Source organism: Spinacia oleracea, chromosome 6 (genome assembly GCF_020520425.1).
Source record: "Spinacia oleracea cultivar Varoflay chromosome 6, BTI_SOV_V1, whole genome shotgun sequence".
In the NCBI taxonomy this organism is placed as follows: Eukaryota; Viridiplantae; Streptophyta; class Magnoliopsida; order Caryophyllales; family Amaranthaceae; genus Spinacia; species Spinacia oleracea.
In genome coordinates, this window is record NC_079492.1 from 730,150 (window position 1) to 750,491 (window position 20,342).

At 42.8% G+C, this 20,342-nt stretch overlaps 2 protein-coding genes across 2 annotated transcripts; both read left to right on the forward strand.

Annotated features, from left to right (window-relative positions):
* The first annotated feature begins 13,725 nt into the window (after positions 1-13,725).
* Positions 13,726-17,609, forward strand: LOC130462505 (protein FAR1-RELATED SEQUENCE 5-like). Its single transcript, XM_056830875.1, has 4 exons — positions 13,726-13,925; positions 14,230-14,714; positions 16,262-17,085; positions 17,168-17,609. The coding sequence occupies exons 1-4, from the start codon at positions 13,726-13,728 to the stop codon at positions 17,387-17,389; spliced, it is 1,731 nt and encodes a 576-aa protein (XP_056686853.1). The 3' UTR covers positions 17,390-17,609.
* Positions 17,610-18,214: 605 nt separating this feature from the next.
* LOC110781370 (DNA repair protein XRCC3 homolog) lies at positions 18,215-19,033 on the forward strand. Its single transcript, XM_056830876.1, has one exon. It carries the CDS (start codon positions 18,215-18,217, stop codon positions 19,031-19,033), a length of 819 nt encoding a protein of 272 aa, XP_056686854.1.
* The last annotated feature ends 1,309 nt before the right edge of the window (positions 19,034-20,342 follow it).

The window sequence follows — 20,342 nt, forward strand, 5'->3', positions numbered from 1 at the left end:
GGCCCGATCTGCACTTTCTTGCAGGGGCCCTCACTCCACTCGGGTAATTTGCCGTTTTCCTTTTGATCTGTACCTTTGATTTGGCTTTCCGTCACTCACTTTCCTTTTTTTTGTCTCTGCAGACGGGGACCGGACGAGCCGGGGCCGACGACGCAGGACCATCGGGCGGGGGAAGCGGTCCTGGAAAGAGGGAGAGGGCACAACACTCGCCCCTACGGCATCGCCGTTCTGATGTGGGGGCGAGTCCTTCCGGGGAGAGGTCCGAGCCGGAGCGTAGGCGACGTTCCGTGTCGGTGGCTCGAGAGCCTAGCCCCGAGTTGCAGCCACAGCCTCATATTTTGGGCGATTCTGGCTGGGGGTCCTCATACCACGGGGAGTGGAGCGGATGGACCGGCGAGGCTTGGAGACATGAAGCCAATGACGAGTCTTAGGCTTGCCTCCTCTTTTGTATTTATTCATTCTTGTATTCCGCGTGTATATATATCTTATTTATTTTTGCGAATTCGTGGTGGAAGAATGTTTTGAGCCTTCCATGGGCTTTGCTATGAGGCCTCGACATATTATAGCAGTACTAGCTTTCTAAACCAACGACGAATTTTGAAAAAAAAGGAAAGAATTCCATATATAAAAATGAGTTCATACAAGAGTGCACACATGTTTTTAGACTAGCCGACTACTTGGGGTATTACATATGCATGTTTTCCTAATGTCTGTATTTGGGGTTTTTGTTTTTTTTGCCGACTCGTGCCATACTCCTTTGTTGGGCTTGCTCCTGAAAACTCTTGTGGCTCTGTTTTTCGTTCTATTTGGCCTTGCCCGTGCATGGGTTAGGGTATAGTGCCCTTTATAATATCCTTTCCTCTTGATGTGTTCCATAACTTTATTATTATTTAATTTTTTTATTGGACCGAATCCGTAAGGATTGCCTACGTATCTTGTCAGAATCAGGTCGCGCGTAGTTCTAGCTATATGTTTTTTTTGAAAGGGGTGTTCATTACACATCTGCTACCCCCAAGTGTTCGTGGTTCTTTTGATGATCCATCAAAGGAGTACGAACACTTGCATAAGCGGGAGAGTTAGTGGCAAGAGGGAATGACGCCCAAGCATGGGCGTTGGAAATTTAGGCGCCTAGGCCTGTGCGTGGAAAATAACAGCGCCCAGACCTGGACGTTGAAACTGCGGTCTTCGCCCTTTCTACTTTAGCGAGTTTTATGCCGTTTTGTTTAGAGTAATGCGCAGAATGTTTGCTTATGAGTTTTTAATGTGTATTATTAGATGCCTTAACTCCGGACTGAATTTTATTAAATATAGTACTTTTTCAATTGGTCTAAATTCGTGAGGTTAGCGAATTCCGCTCCATCTATGTCGGCTAGTTGGACCGCTCCGCCAGGTAGGATGGTCTTTACAAAATATGGTCCGGTCCAATTAGGCCGAAATTTTCCTCGAGGGTCCGTAGTAGGTGCGCGGACCTCTTTTAACACAAAATCGCCTTCTTTGACATTTTGAGGTTTGACTCTTTTGTTGAATTGCCTTGCGATGCGTTTTTGATACACTTGCACGTGATGTAAAGCTCTCAACCTCCGTTCGTCTAAAAGGACGAGCTCGTCGTACCTAGCTTGAACCCAATCGGCCTCGGGCAGCTTGCTTTCTAGGACGATCCGGAGGGAGGGAATTTCCAACTCGATCGGTTGAACTGCTTCCATTCCGTATACCAAGGAGTAGGGTGTTACTCCAATGGAGGTGCGGATTGAGGTTCGGTAACCCCATAATGCAAAGTGTAATTTGTTAGGCCAATCCTTATAATTCTCGGCCATTTTTTCGATTATAACTTTAATGTTTTTGTTGGCCGCCTCTACCGCGCCGTTCATTTGCGGCCTGTAGGGAGAGGATTTATGATGTTTGACATGATATTTTTCGAGCAGGTCTTGGACTTCGGCCCTAAAGTGGGAATCTTGGTCGCTTATGATTTCATGTGGAACCCTGTATCGACAGAATATGTTCTTTTCTAGGAATCGAGCGACATGTTTGGCCGTTAATTTTGCATAGGAGACTACCTCTACCCATTTAGTGAAGTAGTCAATTGCGACTAAGACGTACTCGTGTCCCCCTACGCCTGTGGGTGTTACTTTGCCGATTATATCTATACCCCAGGTAGAAAAGGGCCATGGGGAAGTGAAGGTGTATAGTTCTGAAGGAGGTAAGTGGTTAAGGTTACTGAAGATTTGGCATTTTGGGCAAGTTTTCACAAAGTGATGGCAATCGGTTTCCATGGTGGTCCAATAATACCCGGAGCGGGATATTTTCCGGGATAGCATTTTACCATTCATATGAGGTCCACACACGCCGTTATGGTATTCTTCCATTAGTCTTTGGGCTTGGTTTTGGTGAACACAAAGTAATTTGATTTTATTCGGCGTGTATTTGTACAACTCCCCCAGGATTATGCTATATTGTGAAGCGAGGAGACGTAGGGCCTTTTGTGCTCGCGGGGAGGTGTTTGGGGGGAATTCCCCACTTGTTTTGTAACGAAGGATGTCCGTATACCATGGTTCTTCTTCGGTGTTTTCAGGTTCGGAGTCTATGGCACAACAATAAGCCGGCTCTTTTCTTCGTTCGACCCGAAGGGTCATTCCGTCCCATTCATTCGGGATGTTGAGCATTGAAGCTAGCTTTGCTAGTGTATCCGCGAATTGGTTGTCGTCTCTTGGTAAGTACGTATACTCGATTTTTTCGAATTGCTCGACTATTTGGTCTAAGTGGGCTTGATATTTTGAGAGACTAGTGCTTCGGACCTTCCATCTTTTGGATATATGGTTGATTATTAGGGAAGAATCTCCGAAGACTTGTAGATGCTTGACTCCGAGGCTAACTGCGGCCTCTAGCCCAACTATGGAGGCTTCATATTCGGCGGCGTTGTTTGTGGCCTCGAAGTCAAGTTTGACGGAAATTGGTATATGGGCCCCTTCGGGACTGACTAGGAGAACTCCGACACCACATCCCTTCTGATTGGACGCGCCATCGAAGTATAGTGTCCAATAGTCGTCTCGTATCATCAGAAGTTCCTCGTCAGGGAGGAGGTAAGCTTCTGTGGTTTCCTCATCGTAGCATGCTCGGCCAGGAACTCGGCTACCGCCCTTCCTTTGATTGTTTTTTCTGGCATGAATTTTAAGTCGAACTCTGAGAGCATGACTAGCCACCTGGACAGGCGACCATTTAGGGCGGGCTTTTCGAACATATATTTTAAGGGGTCTAGTTGTGACACTATATGAACGGTGTGGGCCAATAGGTAATGTCTAAGTTTTTTGGATGCCCAGACGAGGGCGAGGCAGGTTTTTTCAAGCTCTGTATATCTCGTCTCGTACTGTATGAACTTCTTGCTCAAGTAGTAAATGGCTCGCTCGGATCCATGTACACACTGTGAGAGCATAGCTCCTGCTGCAGTATCCGTGACGGTTAGGTATAGGCGTAAAGGGATTCCAGGCAAAGGCGGGGAAATGACGGGTGGTTTGCTTAGATATTCTTTGATTTTATCGAAGGCAATTTGGCATTGTTCATCCCATTCCGCTTTTTCTTCTTTTCTTAATTTTTTGAATATTGGCTCGCAAGTCATAGTAAGCTTGGAAATGAACCTACTAATGTATTGCAGCTTTCCTAGGAAGCCCCTTATCTGTTTTTCAGTTTTTGGTGGGGGCATTTCGGTAATGGATTTAATCTTGGATGGGTCAATCTCGATTCCCCGCGTACTAACAACATATCCTAGTAATTTTCCAGAGGTTACCCCGAACACACATTTTTGTGGATTTAGTCTCATGTTATATTTCAAGATTCGGGTGAAGAACTTTCTAAGTGCCGGGAGGTGACCGTGCCGGTCTTTAGATTTGACGATCATGTCGTCTACATAGACCTCGATTTCTTTGTGTATCATGTCATGGAGTAACGTGGTGGTTGTTCTTTGATAGGTGGCCCCCGCGTTTTTCAAACCAAAAGGCATTACAGTGTAGCAATATGTACCCCAAGGGGTAATGAAGGTTGTTTTTTCCATGTCTTCTTCTGCCATAAGTATTTGGTTATATCCTGCGTACCCATCCATAAAGGAGAGAAGCGCGTGTTCTGCGGTGTTGTCTACCAATATATCAATGTGAGGTAGAGGGAAGTCATCTTTGGGACTGGCTTTGTTGAGGTCTCGAAAGTCTACGCACATTCGCACTCGTCCATCTTTTTTAGCTACGGGGACAATATTGGCCACCCATTCTGGGTAGTTGGAGACTTTTATGAAGCCGGCGTCTAATTATTTAGTGACTTCTTCTTTTATTTTCAAGGCTATCTCTGGTTTGAGCCGCCGTAGCTTTTGTTTTACTGGCGTCATTTTGGGATCTAGCGGGATTTTATGCTCAGCAATTTCTCGATCTATTCCTGGCATGTCTTTGTAGGACCAAGAAAAGACACCCTCGAATGCCCGCAAAGTGGAGATTAGATCGTTTTTTTTCAGTGGGAGTTAAGGTGAGGCCAATTTTTATGATTTTAGGATTTTCCTCTGTTCCGATATTTACCGATTCTGTGTCCTCAATTATAGGAGTTTTGAGTTCTTGTTCGTTTACAGCTTTTATTAATTCGGTATATTCCTCTTCTGGCTCTTTTTCGTGCTCATTAGTGGCGAGACATTCTGCATTATTACTCGGATTTTTAAGCGGCATATACTCGAAAGTTTTGTTTATCTTATTAAAGTCATGAAGCATTACATCAAAAAGATCTCCCGGAGTAGATATTTCTGGGTCTAAACTATTTTTGGGAGGGGCTACAATTTTGCTAGGTTCGGACTCGGAGTCAGACTCGGATTGAGACTCTAATTCTTCGTACATTGGACCCTCTTCTGCAGATATCTTGAATTTCATCCCACGAGCATTAGTCCATTTGAAGGTCTTGCGCCACCCTCGTTGGATTTGGTCAACTTTTGAGGGTGATGGAGCGATCAGTTTAGTAGGATCGAACAATTCATATTGAAGGGCTAATGCCATGATTTCTGTTTCGTTCCTTGCTCTTTTCTTTTCTAAACCAAACAATAGCCCGAAAGCATGTGAGTTGGGGAGCGTTTTTGGCATAGCGTGGTTCTTTGAGGCGAGTGGCCTTTGAGAACGTACAGGGTCGTGTTCCAGAGCATGCGTCTCTTGGGTTTGTGCGTCCTCTAGGAATGGATGTTCGGGATATGCTCCTTCCATTGCGATCTTTGATGGCTATCACGGGTAGGTATTCAGGGGCCCTGCATTATTGTTGTGGAGTAGGAGACACATTAGTTTATTTCATGAGTCGGTTTTTAGACATTTTATGACTACCCTTAAGTCGGACTAGTATACTTGGACTACTATGTGTGCACTTTGAACTCTTTATATTTTCGAAAATCTTTGCCCGTGTGACATTCATAATTATTAGCATGTTCGGTTTTGGTGCCGAGCATTGTCGTCGTAGGAGGCCTAACAAAGACACAAAGAGTTATTTATATATTTTTTTAGTCGCTTTAAGAATCGAGTGCTTTTCATACGCCCTTGCAGCAATTTTTACGAATGGTTTCCTTTTGCTACATATTTTTTGTGTGGGCACCGAGGCTGCTGCGCCTGACCAAAAGGCCAGGCAGCAACTTCAGCGCCCAGCGTAGGGCGTGAGAAATTATGGCGCCCAGCCAGGGGCGTTGAAAATGCGTCCCTGGCTGGTTCTCGTTTTCTGTTTACGTCTACTTTTTGCTTATGCGACTTTGATTTTGCGTGCTTGCCTAATAACGTCCTTTACGCGTTGTGCAGCGTTTGTGGGATTCGTTACAGGCCATCCCGAGCGTCGCTTATTTTTGTGGCGACCGTTCGGGTTTGCGGAACACGTACTTTGGTATAACTCTTTGGCCAATTGGTTTATGAACGTTTGGGCAATTTTTTAAGGTCGTTGGTTTTCAAGGATGGTTTGTCACACAATCATATATTTCCCTACACATAACTAACATTACATCACGAGGAAATAATAATATGTCATGTAGTTTTATGATAGGCTTCTATGGGTAGCATTTGCGCCTGGCTTGGTACCGCTTCTATCGCAGATCCAACACATGCCCCGGTCGAGGTAGTGTCTTCAACAGACGAATTTCACCCAAGAGGCCAATCACGATGTAAGCCAAGGGGGCATGCACCAATGAGAGGGACCTAATCGGCGAGCGATTGGGTTTGGGACGGGTGTACTACTAGCGAAAGTGCCGAGTGGACAACATTCGAAGCGTATGCACCCCCCGGTTGGCGATGTGTATCCTTAGTCCTAACTCCCTGAGGGAGCCAAGATTCGTTGTGCGGTTCTGCCCGTTCACATTAATATGCTGATTTTCAGGTCGTCCCAACTTGATGGGGAAATAAACGCGGGGTAGGATCGTTTCACCCTTCGGCTATTTTGATTACCTACAAGCACGAGTATTTCCTTCACTATCCCCAGTGGAGTAGCCACTGTGAGGGGGTCGAAAAAGCACGAGGCTAATGCGTGACCTTGTCCCTCGTGGGTGTGACACTTCTTTTTTGTCAAATCAAGTGTAATTGGATTTCCTATGAGTTTACACCCAATTGACTAGTAATATAGGAGTCGCCATTCAGTTTTTAACGAGAATGAGAAAAACTGACAAAACGCGGTTATCGTGACATAAAGGGAGTGCAATTATGTTTGACCACGACGGCCGTAGGTTCCCTTGTGATCCCTGGTGTGGGGATCTCTCAACATACACCCGCAAGGTAGAGATTGAGGGTTCGGGGGACTGTAACTACCGAGAGGAGTACTCGCTCTTCGATAACTCCAGAGGCAGGATATTCTTACTAGCTCAGCATAAATAATTGAAGGGACATGCGTTAACTATTAAACTAATCTGAGTTGATTTTAACAATATGCAACATATAATACTAGATCGAGCGCGATTATCTGATTTATATTGTATTAAGGGACCTAGCATGATAATCCAATTTCCCAAAAATGTTATCTTTATTAGGCGTGATAGAACAATCAGATTTAATTAGTTTAACAGTTCATAAAAAGGGCGAGGAAAGCAATTAAACCATGGAAAAGGGACACATTACGACGCACCCTTGAGAGGTGCGTCACGGTTCTCAGAAAACTAACCACTTTGACTTTGCTATTTCTTCTTTTATTTAACGAATCTCAAATTACGGGACAGGATACGTTCTGTTCGATTTTTGGATCGATTGCGACAGAACGCGTGATCAATTTCGCAGCGTGAGGCTTAGGCTTAGGGGTTTAGAGTCAATACTCAGAATATGAATTGTGTGTTGTGTTCCTTTCACGTCGAACTTGGGGCCATATTTATAGAAAAGAATTCGTGGAAAGATAGATTTTTAGAACTCTAATCCACGAGGAATTAGGAAAGAACACGTCCCAGGTAATTTCAGCGCCCAGGGCTGGGCGCCGAAGATTTCGGCGCCCAGAGCCAGGCGTTGAAAATAGGGTCTGGGCCGTTTCTTTGTCAGATTCGGACTCTTAGAATCCGGAATGTATGAGACTTAAATGAGTCTTTTAGTGCGTATTAATTTTATGACGGAATGCGTCTGGGCCCGTTACGAACTCTAGGCTCGTTAGGATTTTAATTAATACGTAACTCTTATTTTCGAATCGTATTAGGAATAGGATTCTCTCGCAATTTCTATCTCATTTAGGATTTACGTTGGAGTGCAACACCTAATTCTGACAGGTTTCTTTCTTTTATGACTTGCCACTTTTAACAACTACCCATTACGGCAGTTACTACTTTTAGCAGGTTTCCATAAATAGCAGGTTTCTATAAACAGCAGGTTTCTATAAATAGCAGGTTTTGGGTGAAATGAAAAGGGTGATTGAGATTCGTTATTTTATAGGAGATGCGTTGTCAAGTGGAGATTTATGTTCTCATCATCGAACCTTCCCTTTCGGGAATGGGGACAAAAGTAGGTGTCTACAACTATGTCCATCCCCCATTTCATGAAAGGCCACGGTGTCAAAGTGGGGTGTAGAAATTCAGATGGTTTATGTGTCATGCCTGCGTGTCATTGGCACTTGTCGCACTTAGCTACGTACCTCATGGCGTCTTTGAGCATTGCTGGCCAATAGTATCCATTCCTTTTGATCCTTGTAGATAAGCTTCGTCCGCCTTCGTGTCCGCCGCATTCTCCTTCGTGGTATTGCTTTAGTAACCCTTCCCATTCTGCTTTTTCTGCACATCGCATCAACATTCCATTGGCCGATCGTTTAAATAACACGTCCTGCAAAATAACATATCGTGAAGCTTTGAAAAGTATCTTTCTGGCTTCGAGCTTGTCGACGGGCAGGGTTTCGTGCGTTAGGTAATCGATAATGGGTTTGGTCCAGCTGTCCGTGTTTGTGGATGATAGGACGAGGCTAGCATTTTGTGGGATGTCTTTTTCTATGGCGGGTGACAGCAGGTGTACTAACGGTATGGTCGAGAATGGTGATTTTCTGAGTGCGGATCCTAGGTTGGCGAGGGCGTCGACTTGTGTGTTTAGGTCTCGTGGTACTTGTTTGATGGAGAAGGGTTTAAATTTGGAGGTTAACTTTTTGGCTTTTTCGAGGTATAAGGTTATTTTCAGGTCTTTATCTTCGTAGTCGCCGTTGATTTGGTTGACAATTAATTGTGAGTCACTGAAGACGTTGAGTCCGCTTGCTCCAAATTTTTCAGCTAACGTCATTCTGGCGAGTAATGCCTCGTATTCTGCTTCGTTGTTCGTTGCCTTGAAGTCGCAGCATATGGCCTGTGCTATCATGTCCCCTTGTGGTGACTTTAGCATGACGCCTAACCTTGCACCGCGAAAGTTAGACGAGCCGTCGACGAAGAGTGTCCATGTTTCCTCTATATTGCTGATGTGTTTGACTTCGTCGTCTGCTTTCTTCTCCAAATCGGGGCTGAAGTCTGCCACAAAATCTGCTAGGACCTGCGACTTTACGGCCGTCCTTAGTTGGTATTTGATGTCGAATCCTCCGAGTGCCATCATCCATTTTTCCATTCGACCTGTCAGTTCTGGCCTACGCATTACAGACTTGATTGGATAGTTAGTCATCACCACTATTTGGTGAGTTTCAAAGTAATGCCTTAGCTTTTTGGCGGTAGTAACGAGTGCTAAAACGAGTTTTTCGAGGGAGGAATACCTGGTTTCTGCCTCTAATAAGGACTTACTGATGTAGTAGATGGGTAGTTATTGCTTTTCGTCTTCTCGAGCTAACACCGCGCTGACTGCTGTTGTGCTGACGACGAGGTAAAGTTGCAAGACTTCGCCTTCTTTGGGTTTGGACAGGAGGGGTAGTGTCATCAAGTATTTCTTAAGGTTTTGCAAAGCTGTTTCATGGTCTTCGGTCCAACTGAAACCTTTGTTTTTGCGCAAAACATCGTAAAATAGACAACACTTGTTCGACGATCGGGATATAAAACGGTTTAAGGCCGCCACCCGTCCTGTCAAACGCTGTACCTCTTTTATGTTTCTAGGAGATTGGATGTTGATGATTGCTCGTATTTGGTCGGGGCTGGCCTCGATTCCTCGTTGAGTGACGATGTAACCTAAGAATTTACCATCCGACACTCCAAAAGAACATTTAGTTGGGTTAAGTTTCATACCGTATTTCCTTAAGATTTCGAAGGATTGTTGCAGGTGTTCTACGTGGTCATCTGCTTTCTTTGATTTCACCAGCATGTCGTCGATGTACACCTCCATCGTGTCCCCCAGTTGATCTTTGAACATCCTATTGACCAGTCGTTGGTACGTCGCACCTGCATTTTTAAGACCAAAAGGCATGACTTTATAACAATAAATTCCTCTATCTATTACGAAAGAAGTTTTCTCTTGATCCTCCGGATGCATAAGGATCTGGTTGTATCCCGAATAGGCGTCCATGAAAGTGAGTAGCTCGTGGCCGGCGGTGGCGTCGACCATGGCATCTATGTGTGGCAGGGGGAACGGATCCTTAGGGCATGCTTTGTTGATGTCGGTGAAGTCGATGCACACTCTCCATTTGCCATTCTTTTTTCCGACGACGACGACATTTGCTAACCAATCCGGGTACTTGACCTCTCTGATCTTCCCTGAGTCTATCAACTTTTGAACTTCCTCGTCTATGATTTTATTCCTCTCTGGTGCGAACTTTCGTCGCTTCTGCTTTACTGGTTTGAAGTTGGGGTCAACGTTGAGCTTGTGGGTGATGACGTCCGGGCTGATTCCTGTCATGTCTTCATGCGACCAGGCGAAGCAGTCTAAGTTTTCTCTTAGGAACGACACTATCTGACTTCTAATGTTGTCAGGCAGCGACGCTCCAATCCTTATGACTTAGTCTGGTTTCGTCGAGTCTAATGCGACCTCATCGATCTGTTGGTCATCTGGCTCATCTCCGGTCGAACCAGGCTGTAATTACTAGATGGATGATTTTGATGGTTTTAGTGCAGTTTCGTAGCATTTCTTTGCGTCTCTTTGCTATCCTTTGATCTCCATGACGCCCCATTTGGTTGGGAATTTGATTGACTGGTGGTACGTCGATGGCACTGCTTTCATTTTGTGGATCCATGGTCGTCCCAAGATGACGTTGTATGCTGACGGGCAATCGACGACGTTGAACTTTGTCATGATGTTGACTCCTTCTGCATAGGTGGGCAATGATATTTCTCCAACTGCTCTCAACAACTCTCCACTGAATCCTACCAAGACTGTTGATCTCCTGATGATGTTTTTTTCTTCGAGTCCCATTTCCTGTAGAGCCTCCAAGAACAGTATGTTTGCCGAACTTCCGTTGTCGATCAATATCCTTTTGATCAGAGTGTTGCCTATTGGGAGTGATATTACCAATCCGTCGTGATGCTCCTGCTGCGTGTCTACTGAATCTGAGTTGTCAAAGGTGATAGTCATTGCTGTTAAGGATTTGTCCAGTGCGATCTCATCCTCTGTTTGCCCCTCTTTGACGGCTCCAGATTCTCCTCTGTTGATCTTTTTAGCTGCAGAAGAGGTTAGTCCACAAATATATGAACCACCGGGATAATGTTTACCACTTTGTTGAACGTAGGCGGATTTGGTCGGTCATTGCTCGTTGTTGGGTCAGAAGAGGTTTTCTCCTTGTTGAATGTCTCCTTCCTTTTGTCGCTCAGAAGCTCCTTCAAATGCCCCCGTTTAAGGAGAAATGCGACCTCCTTTTTAAGGGAGATGCATTCCTCGGTTTTATGACCGTTGTCGCGATGGAAGTCGCACCATTTGCTCATGTCTTTCATGGAATCTGGTCTGTCGCTTTTCCGGGGCCATCTGACTGTTCCACCTACATTTTGAAGGGCGTTCACTACGCCTCCGATGTCGACATTGAAGCCGTATTCGGAGATGTTGGGGTGATCGACCCGTTCATTCCTGTAAACATTGTTAGTATCATCATACTGATTGACATTTTGTACCTGGTTTTGGCAATTGTACGGTTGGTGTCGCCAGTTGTTGTTCCTCGGGGTGTACGATCGTCTGTCGCTGCTGCCCCCTGTTGGTCGTTGAGATGTCGTCCGTATGATCTCATCGTCTTCAATCCGCATATGTGCAGTGGCTCTCGATCTTACCTCCTCGAACGTTGCACGGGGGTATTTGGTTATTTTCCGGTACAACTCCGAGTTGGGGATGAGACCTCTTTTGAATGCTTCAATGGCTGTCCTGACATCACAGTTTTTTATACTAATTTTTTCACAATTAAAACGGTTAAAGTAATCGCGTACCGACTAGGTTGGTCCTTGGACCAACCGATAGAGGTCACTCGTCTTTTTCTCCTGTTGGCGACTGCTGGGGAACTGTTGGTAGAAGGCGTTGATGAGGTCGGAGAGGCAGTAGATGGATCCAGGGGTGATGTTCATGAGCCATTCCAGAGCTGCTCCGTCGAGGGTTCCTCCGAACGATTTGCAAATGACGGGTTCGACCAGGTCATAAGGGATGCCGATATGCCACATCCGTTGTTTGTAGACGTTGACATGCATGTATGGGTCGGATGTTCCGTCGTACAGAGTAGTCCAGACAGGGATTCGGAGCTGATGTGGGACCGTCACTCTGGCGATCGCCTCACAGATCGATCGGCGATGCTGCATACCCGTCGGTCGGCTCCGTCTCCACTGGGGTGGGTGCTCCTGACAGCTTGGTCATTAGTTTCAACATCAGCGAACATTGCTTCTTCATGTGGGTTTCCATCTTGTTCCGGCGCTTGGTTACGGGGTCAGGTGTTGCTTCATCTTCCTCTCCATGGGGCTCGTCGCCGTCGGACAGGTCTTCAGATTCATCAGTCATCTCAAATATAAGCTTCTTTGGTTTTGCGCCTTGTTTATAGTGTGACTGGGGCTTGCTCCTTTTCACGGAGTCGAGCTCTTTCTGGAGGTTTTCGACGGATTCTCTCTCTTGAGCTAGCTCCGCCTGGGCCCTGTCGTAGGCCGCCTTCATCTCTGCGAGTGTCATATCTTCACAAGTCATTGCAGGAGAGGTAATTTTGTGTGAAACCTAGTTAATGTCCCCACAGACGGCGCCAAACTGTTTATGCCAAATTTCGTCTAGGGGCGACTCTTGGCTTGGGTCGACATTAACTAAGTAATTTAATACGATAAAGCAAATAAAGAATAAGACACGACACAAGGAGATGTTGTCGCGGAAAACCCAAGAATAAGGTAAAAAACCGCGGATAGCTATGAGGCTATCTATCCACTATGAATCCTAAATTGTTTATCTGACTGCTTATGCTTTGTAGAAAAAATAACTAATACAATGGGTATTTCTGAGTACGAGAATATAATGATTGCTTGAATGCTAGTGAGCTTTTGTTAACTTGTCCCTTCTGATGTTGTTGCTCCTATCTTTTATACACGAATTCCAACGGCCTTATTGGTTGGAAGAATCCCTAGAAACTAGAGATCTTCTACTGGCCGTTGCCCATGATCTTCTCCAGTCTTCAACTACTTTCGCATTCTTTGGTAATTCCTTGGACTTTGGGCAACATATCTTGGGCTTTGGGCTTGGATCTTGACCTATCTCTGATTATTTGCTTGTCGATCGTCGCTTGTCCTTTGTCGCCAATGGCTCATCGCTGGTCCGCTGTCGCCTATGCCTTGTCGTCTGACGTCATTGTAAACACAAATTTAAGAGTCTGCAAAAGTAAGAGAATCAAAATATGTGAACAAAATAATTTGTATTGATTTTTGTATTTGGGTACAATCTCTAGTGTGTTTATCCACTAATTCAATCTCTACAACCGTAAGAATTTGTTTTGTCGGACGTCTTGAGCGAGGGCCACCGGGCTTAATCTCTTTCAATGACGTAGTATGGAGATAGAACGGCGTTTGTGCTTGTTGTTCCTCTTCCACCGAGATTTGATGTCGACTTGTATGCTTGGAAGCAGTCTTAGGGTTTTCTGGAGAGTAGTGTGTTTATTGAATATTACGTTCCGTCCATGCCAAATGACTTGGAGAGAGATTTTTATATCCTCCTCTTAGGTTTAGGGTTTTTCCTCTTTATGGATAAATGGGCCCCTTTACTTAAGCTCATTTAAATAACCCACTTCTATTAAATGAGCGTCATTGATTAAAATGGGTCTATTTGATTTATAACCCAAACTTAAACAATTTATCTGACATTTAAATAAAAGAAGTCAACATTTGACTGTTTGCGGGACCAGAAATAATGACGTGGCATTTATTACATTTTTGAACGTCGTAAAACAATGTTTGAGGAAGGAGATGCTGCCAGTCTTGAAAAGTATTTCAAATCACAACGAGAATTGAATAGCGATTTTTATAGTTCTATGCAACGAGATGAAGACGGTATTTTAAAGAACGCATTCTGGTCTGATGCGCGTAGCAGAGGAACTTGCAAATACTTCGGGGATGTGATTAGTTTCGACACCACCTTCTCTAGCAATAGGTACGTAAATGTATATCGTACTTTTATTAATTAAGTCAATTATTATTATTTTTTGAAATATATTAGGATGTCATAATGGTTATTGTGTTGGTTTAGTTGTTGTTACTTATTAGGGTTATATATGTATGTGTTTAGTGTATTTTATTTTAATATATTTATGCATGTTGGTTTGCATGCTGATCATCACTAACGTTAATTAAAAATTTGTTCATTTGTATTAGCATGTCGTAGATAATTGGTTACGTGGTAGTACACAGTTCATGATGATTATATGTAATATTATTAAATAATTTCAATCAAGCAGGTATTGTATGCCGTTTGCCCCTTTTGTTGGCGTCAACCACCACGGGAAATCAATTGTATTCGCCGCCGCTTTAATATCACATGAAGATACTGAAACTTTTGTTTGGGTTTTTGAGGAATGGTTGAAGTGCATGGGAAAGCCTCCGAAGGGCATTTTAACCGACCAAGACAAGGCAATAGGTAAGGCAATTAGCCTAGTTTTCCCAGGTGTTCCACACCGTCTTTGTTTGTGGCACATGCTACAGAATGCCTCTCGGAACCTTGGCAAACTTGCTGAATGGAAAAGCATTGATACACTTATTAGAACGGCCGTTCATGATATGCTCGATCCTGAGGAGTTTGATGAGGCTTGGTGTCTTGTGATGGACACATATAATCAACGTAAGGGCTGGATGCTGGATGCTTACGATAACCGTCAACAATGGGCTCCAGCCTACAATAGAGGTAGATTTTGGGCCGGAATGTCATCAACACAGCGAAGTGAAGGTATGAATCGTTACTTCAAAACTCAAGTAGACCTAGAATGTGGATTGCTGCAGTTCATTAAAAACTATGAGTTTTGTATGAATATAAAGGCAGAGGAAGAAAAGGAGGATAATTTTGATTGTGTAGATAATGAAGGAAATAATGCCCTTGGTCCAAGTATGCATTCTATGTTAAGTCTAATAAATGCGGTTCAGTATTAATTAACAAGTTAATAATTCAGTGAGATCAAGTGAGCTGAATGCCTAGCTAGAGGCCGCTTCAGTTCAAGTGGAATTAATGATATTAATCCACAGCTTACTCTTGACTGAACCCGTAGGGTCACACAAATAGTACGTAAACGGATCAAGTATTTAATGGCATTAAATACTCCATCTATGAATATTCGGAACCAACGGATCTTGGTTTCAGTGGGAGCTAAGATCGTCACAGGCAAGAAATGAATACTCCGGAAACGATGATATTGCCGGAAACGGAAATATGGATCGTATCGGAAATATAAATATTATCCAAGTCGTAGATGTTGCCGGAAACGGAAACATGGTACGTATCGGAAAATATTATCGGAAATGGAAATATTGCCAGAATCGGAAATATTGCCGGAAACGGAAATATTGTCAGAATCGGAAATATTACCGGAATCGGAAAAAATTCCGGAAACGGAAATATTAAATATTTGTTCGAAACGGAAATTAATTCCGGAATCGGAAATATTAAATATTGTTCGTATCGGAAATGAATTCCGGAATCGGAAAATTTAATCGGAAGCGCATCGTACGAATAAGCATCGGACGAGGCCTGCCAGACGAGGCCCAGCACGAAGCCAGGCCATCGCCCAGCAAGCCAAGCGCGCCGCACAAACAGCCACGCCAGGCCCAGCGCAAGGCCAGGCCCAGCAGGCTGCGCAGCGCGCACAGCGCGCACAGCACGCGCAGCGCGCAGCGCGCAGCGCGCGCGGGCGCTGCGTGGGCTGCTGCTCGCGCGCACGCATGGGGGCCCATCGTGGCTGCCGTGCGTGTGTGTGCAAGTGTTTGTGTTCGTGCACGTTTCCTAAAACATGCAGAGTTCGGTTAATGATTAAATTCCTAATTCTATTTGATGAATTAATTAAATTAGAGTTCTTGTAGGATTCTAGGTTTAATTAATTTGTATCTGAATAGGATTTCGATTCCCTTTCCATACCCCTATAAATATGAGGCTAGGGCTCACAATTTATAACAAGTTTCAAAGTATTCAAAAAGTGAGTTTTTGAGAGAAAATTAAAACACACATCTTGCTCAAAAGTGCCGAAAATTCTAGTACCTTAAGGGCGATTCTAGTTGGTCAATCTTAAGGCGGATCCGGACGTGCTGTGGACTATCTACGGAGGGACGACACTTGGAGTCCTAAAGACTTGTTCTTGTTCGGTTCGGGCGCAGCTAGGGAGGGCACGCAACAAAGAGTATGCATCTAAATTATGCTATATGATTATGTGTAAATAATATGTTGTCCTGGGTTAATGGTTGTTTCCGCATGATCTATGTAATGTCATATGTATCATAACCTAACAGATAAGCCTCCTCAAATTGATGTTGACAAGAGTGTGTTAGCTGAGTACGTTTTCCATAAGGTTTTCACCAACGAAATGTTTGCTGATATCGTGCGTGAGCGTAAAGGTTTAACCCACACAAATGTTACCAAAATTGATGCAATAGGATCACTTATGTTGTATAGAGCTGATGAGAAACTGACCTCCCCTCATTGGAGGAAACGGTTCAAAAGCTACACCGTTAAAGTAGATAAGGTTATAGGAGAGGTAAGTTGTTCATGTCAGTTGTTTGAATTTAGAGGTATTCTATGTAGGCATATACTCAAAGCCATGGATGTGGAGGATTCTCAATTTATACCTGAGAAATATATACTAGATAGATGGAGGAAGCAAGTTAGGTCTTATGAGAGCTTGAGGGTTTCATACTATGATCCGGAGGAATCAAGACGGCTAGCAAAAGCTAAAGAGCTATCTTTAAGGCACAATTATTTGAAAGAATTGGCCATGCATAATGACGTTGCATACAAGCTGTATACGGAAGCTACTAATATTGTTAGGCTAAAAATGGAGGATGCGGTGGGGATACGTAAAACGGGTGACCAAGGAGATACGTCTATTGTGTGGTGGGATCCTGAAGCACGTAATGTGTTTGGTCGTCGTAGGTTAAGGCCAAGAGAGTGTAATGAGCGTGCTTTAAAAAGGACAGTTCAACCCGTTCAAGATGATGTGATTAAAACCCCTGTTGATAAGAGGCATGTTGGTAGGGCAAAGAAAGGACCTTGTTCAATTTACGACAAATCTAAGAAGAAACAAGCATGTACGCACGCCGAGATTGCAGCCAATGAGGTACTTTAAAGTTGTTTTATAATTATTTTATTAGGTTATTATTTGAACTATTAAAATTTAATAAGGTTTACTCTCATTGTAGGAACTTATCGGCTCCATGTATGGGCATATTCCTAGCTACCGGGCTAGGCAAGAACATGCAAACAACGTCAACGATGAACGCGAACATCCTTACTACAATGGACCTGTGTTAGACGACATTCCCGAAAGTTCGCAAATAAATTTATGTGAAGATATATCTCAGACTTTCGATTACAATACATATGAATGGCGTACACGACTCGGCGGTCGACTTACAATGTAGTTGTTCTTATGTTGTATTTGCTTTAGATTTTGTGGGATGTGGGAATATATTCATTGATGTTTGCTTTGCATTAAACTCGGGCAGTCTACTTTTACATATTCAAGTTAATCCAAAATGTTGCATGCATGGATGTAATTTAAGGAAATCAAACTTTTTGTCATTAGCGTGTAAGACTTGTATTAACAAAATATTTCCAGAAGTGGTATATTGTGTTGAAAAATCCAGTGTTGTTTATCTAATTTTCTGTCCAAAATTAATGTTGGTCCATTTCAAAAACCAAAAAAAAAAACGGGGGGAAGGGGAGCTGTTGAATAATATGTTCATATTGCGCGTATCAAGTGTCGAACCTCAGACCAAAGGGGTAGCGTTGCTCTATAATAATGCAGTAACCATTGTGACGTGAGGCCGAAGCCATTGCTCTTACTGGTGGTTTAATGTAGATATATTGTGGTCTGCTTAATATCCTCACCTGTTTATACAACGTTAATTAATGAAATTCCCCTTTGAATACAAACAATAATATATATATATGTTTTATATAATTAAATGTAACAAAATTAATGCAGTTAGAATATTAATTCATTTATTTCGTTCACACGTTAGTTGAACGAAAGTATGTAACACATTGGTTCATACTAAATAATTATAGATAATTTTGAAATTCATGGTCATGGTGTTGTGCACCTATGTTGAACTGGGGACATGATTTCTACAAGTAATAAATTATCTCGTGGACTCTACATTTTATTCTGTTTACACCTTATTTGTATATATAGGTTTTTATAAACATAATATTACTCAAGTAAATCAAATTAAAGCAGAGAAATGTCAAAAGCAGTTTCAAATGAAAAAACAATTGTACAGAAAATTGCAACTAGGTGCAACGTCATTGACAGAATTATGCAAGGCGGTGTAAGTGTTGGAGAAGTGACTGAGTTGTGTGGGGAGAATGCAACCGGTAAAACTCAACTTTGCCTGCAAACCAGTATTGCATGTCAATTACCTCCGTCTTTGGGTGGAATGTTTGGAGCTTCCATTTATATCCACTCAATTGGTCCATTTCCTATTCGTCGTTTAACAGGTATAATGCCCCACATTTTACAATCTCCCATAAATCAAATTGATAACCCTTGTGATCATATAACAACCAAGCAAGTGGAATCCCCGCATGAATTACCTGATGTTCTTGATTGGGTTGTAAAACTGATTAAGTATTCACATAACACATGCAGGCATATCCGTTTAGTTGTTATAGACTCAATCGCTAGTATTTGTGCTAGCCATTTTGAGAACACGGTTGAGGGGTTAGACTCACGAACACAATTATTACGTGCCATTGGATATGGCTTACATTCCATCGCCTCTACACTCAATGTTGCTGTTATCGTTGTTAATAATGTTGTTGATGTGTTTCCAAGCGATCGTGATTCGTCTACAAACTTTATGATGTCATCTGGTCGGAAGGTTCGGCCCGCTTTGGGGAAAGGATGGACTCGAAATATTGCAACAAGGTTGTTTTTATCCAAAGCACTTAATCCCGTCACTCAAACGTCTGATAGATTGTGTAGTGTTTTGTTATCTCCTACGCTCGAGTTAGATGCTTGTAGGTTTAAAATAACAGAGAAGGGAGTCAGAGATGAGTAAATTATGTAATTTTAAAGTGTATCCATGAATATTCCTGCTGCGTTAGTCAAAAAATGTTCGAAATGTATTCATTGTAGGAGTGCTGACGTTGATATAAATAAATACATACGTTGAAAATGATCGGTCGTTAATAAAAATACCACAAATAAACCATCCAAAATAAGTAAACATAATTCCAAAATACACTCAAAACAAGTATACAAAAAGTGGTCTTATTCATAATGAACCAACGTTTTGGGTGATTGTGTTCAGGACCTCATCCACGCCTATGTCGTTGACGGAGCTGCCGATTAGTCGTCCGAGGATGTATTTCCGGGCGTCCATCTCATTCTTTTGATAACACTACACGCAGATTATGATATTGTTATTATCCTCAGAGGATGTTTTTGAATAACAAGATGTTTACATAATAACCTTAAAAAAATTGAAGACAAATTAACATACCTCCATCCATTCCCAAGCATCTTCACACGACAAAAAAAAAAAAATCATACACAATAACCCTCGATCTTCTGAACATTTTTCAGTTATTGGATCCTTTTCATATAAGACACTACTCTTAAACGCTTTATCAAAGGTCAAGACATTTGATCCATGAATTGGTTCCAGGTCGCTAAAAATCGGGCCCTGCAATAACGCTTGATTCAGTATAATATTATCTACGTGTTAATGTGTAAGATTATTTAGTTTGGAAATCACTTACAATTTTGTTCACAACGGTGTGCAAAAAACACATGTCTGTCATCGGTTTTTTTCTTGGATCAAAAGCATGGATACGAGCAGGGCTCAGTTTAGGAATTTCCCTAGTTATCCTAATCACCATCCACCGACCTTTAAACGCGATAGGAGCATATGTCTGCGCAGGTGAACCCCTCTAAAATTAGTTTACAAAAGATTAACAATTATACTCATCGGATCCTGAATACTATCGTAAGATTTACCTTTCTCACTACATCCAAATCAATGCCCTTGTTCATGTCATATTTGATCCTATTTCCCATCATTGATAGTGTTTCCACGTAGTCTGCCGACATGTCTTCTGACTCCATCAAGTGACTCTGCACATAACAAATTGTTAGCTACAACTGAAGCTCCAGACACCAGTTTGTATTATGGAACAACGATTACTAGACTTACCAAGTAGTCTGGATGTAGCACGTAATTGTTAAGGCCATGCATTTGAATTATTTCGCCGTTGAGAAAAGAACACCATGCAGACATAATCTAAAGTATTGATATACAACTCAATTAGTATGATAATAAGTTTAGTACTAGAAAAAAAAATTAAAAAATCATGTACCTCCATTGT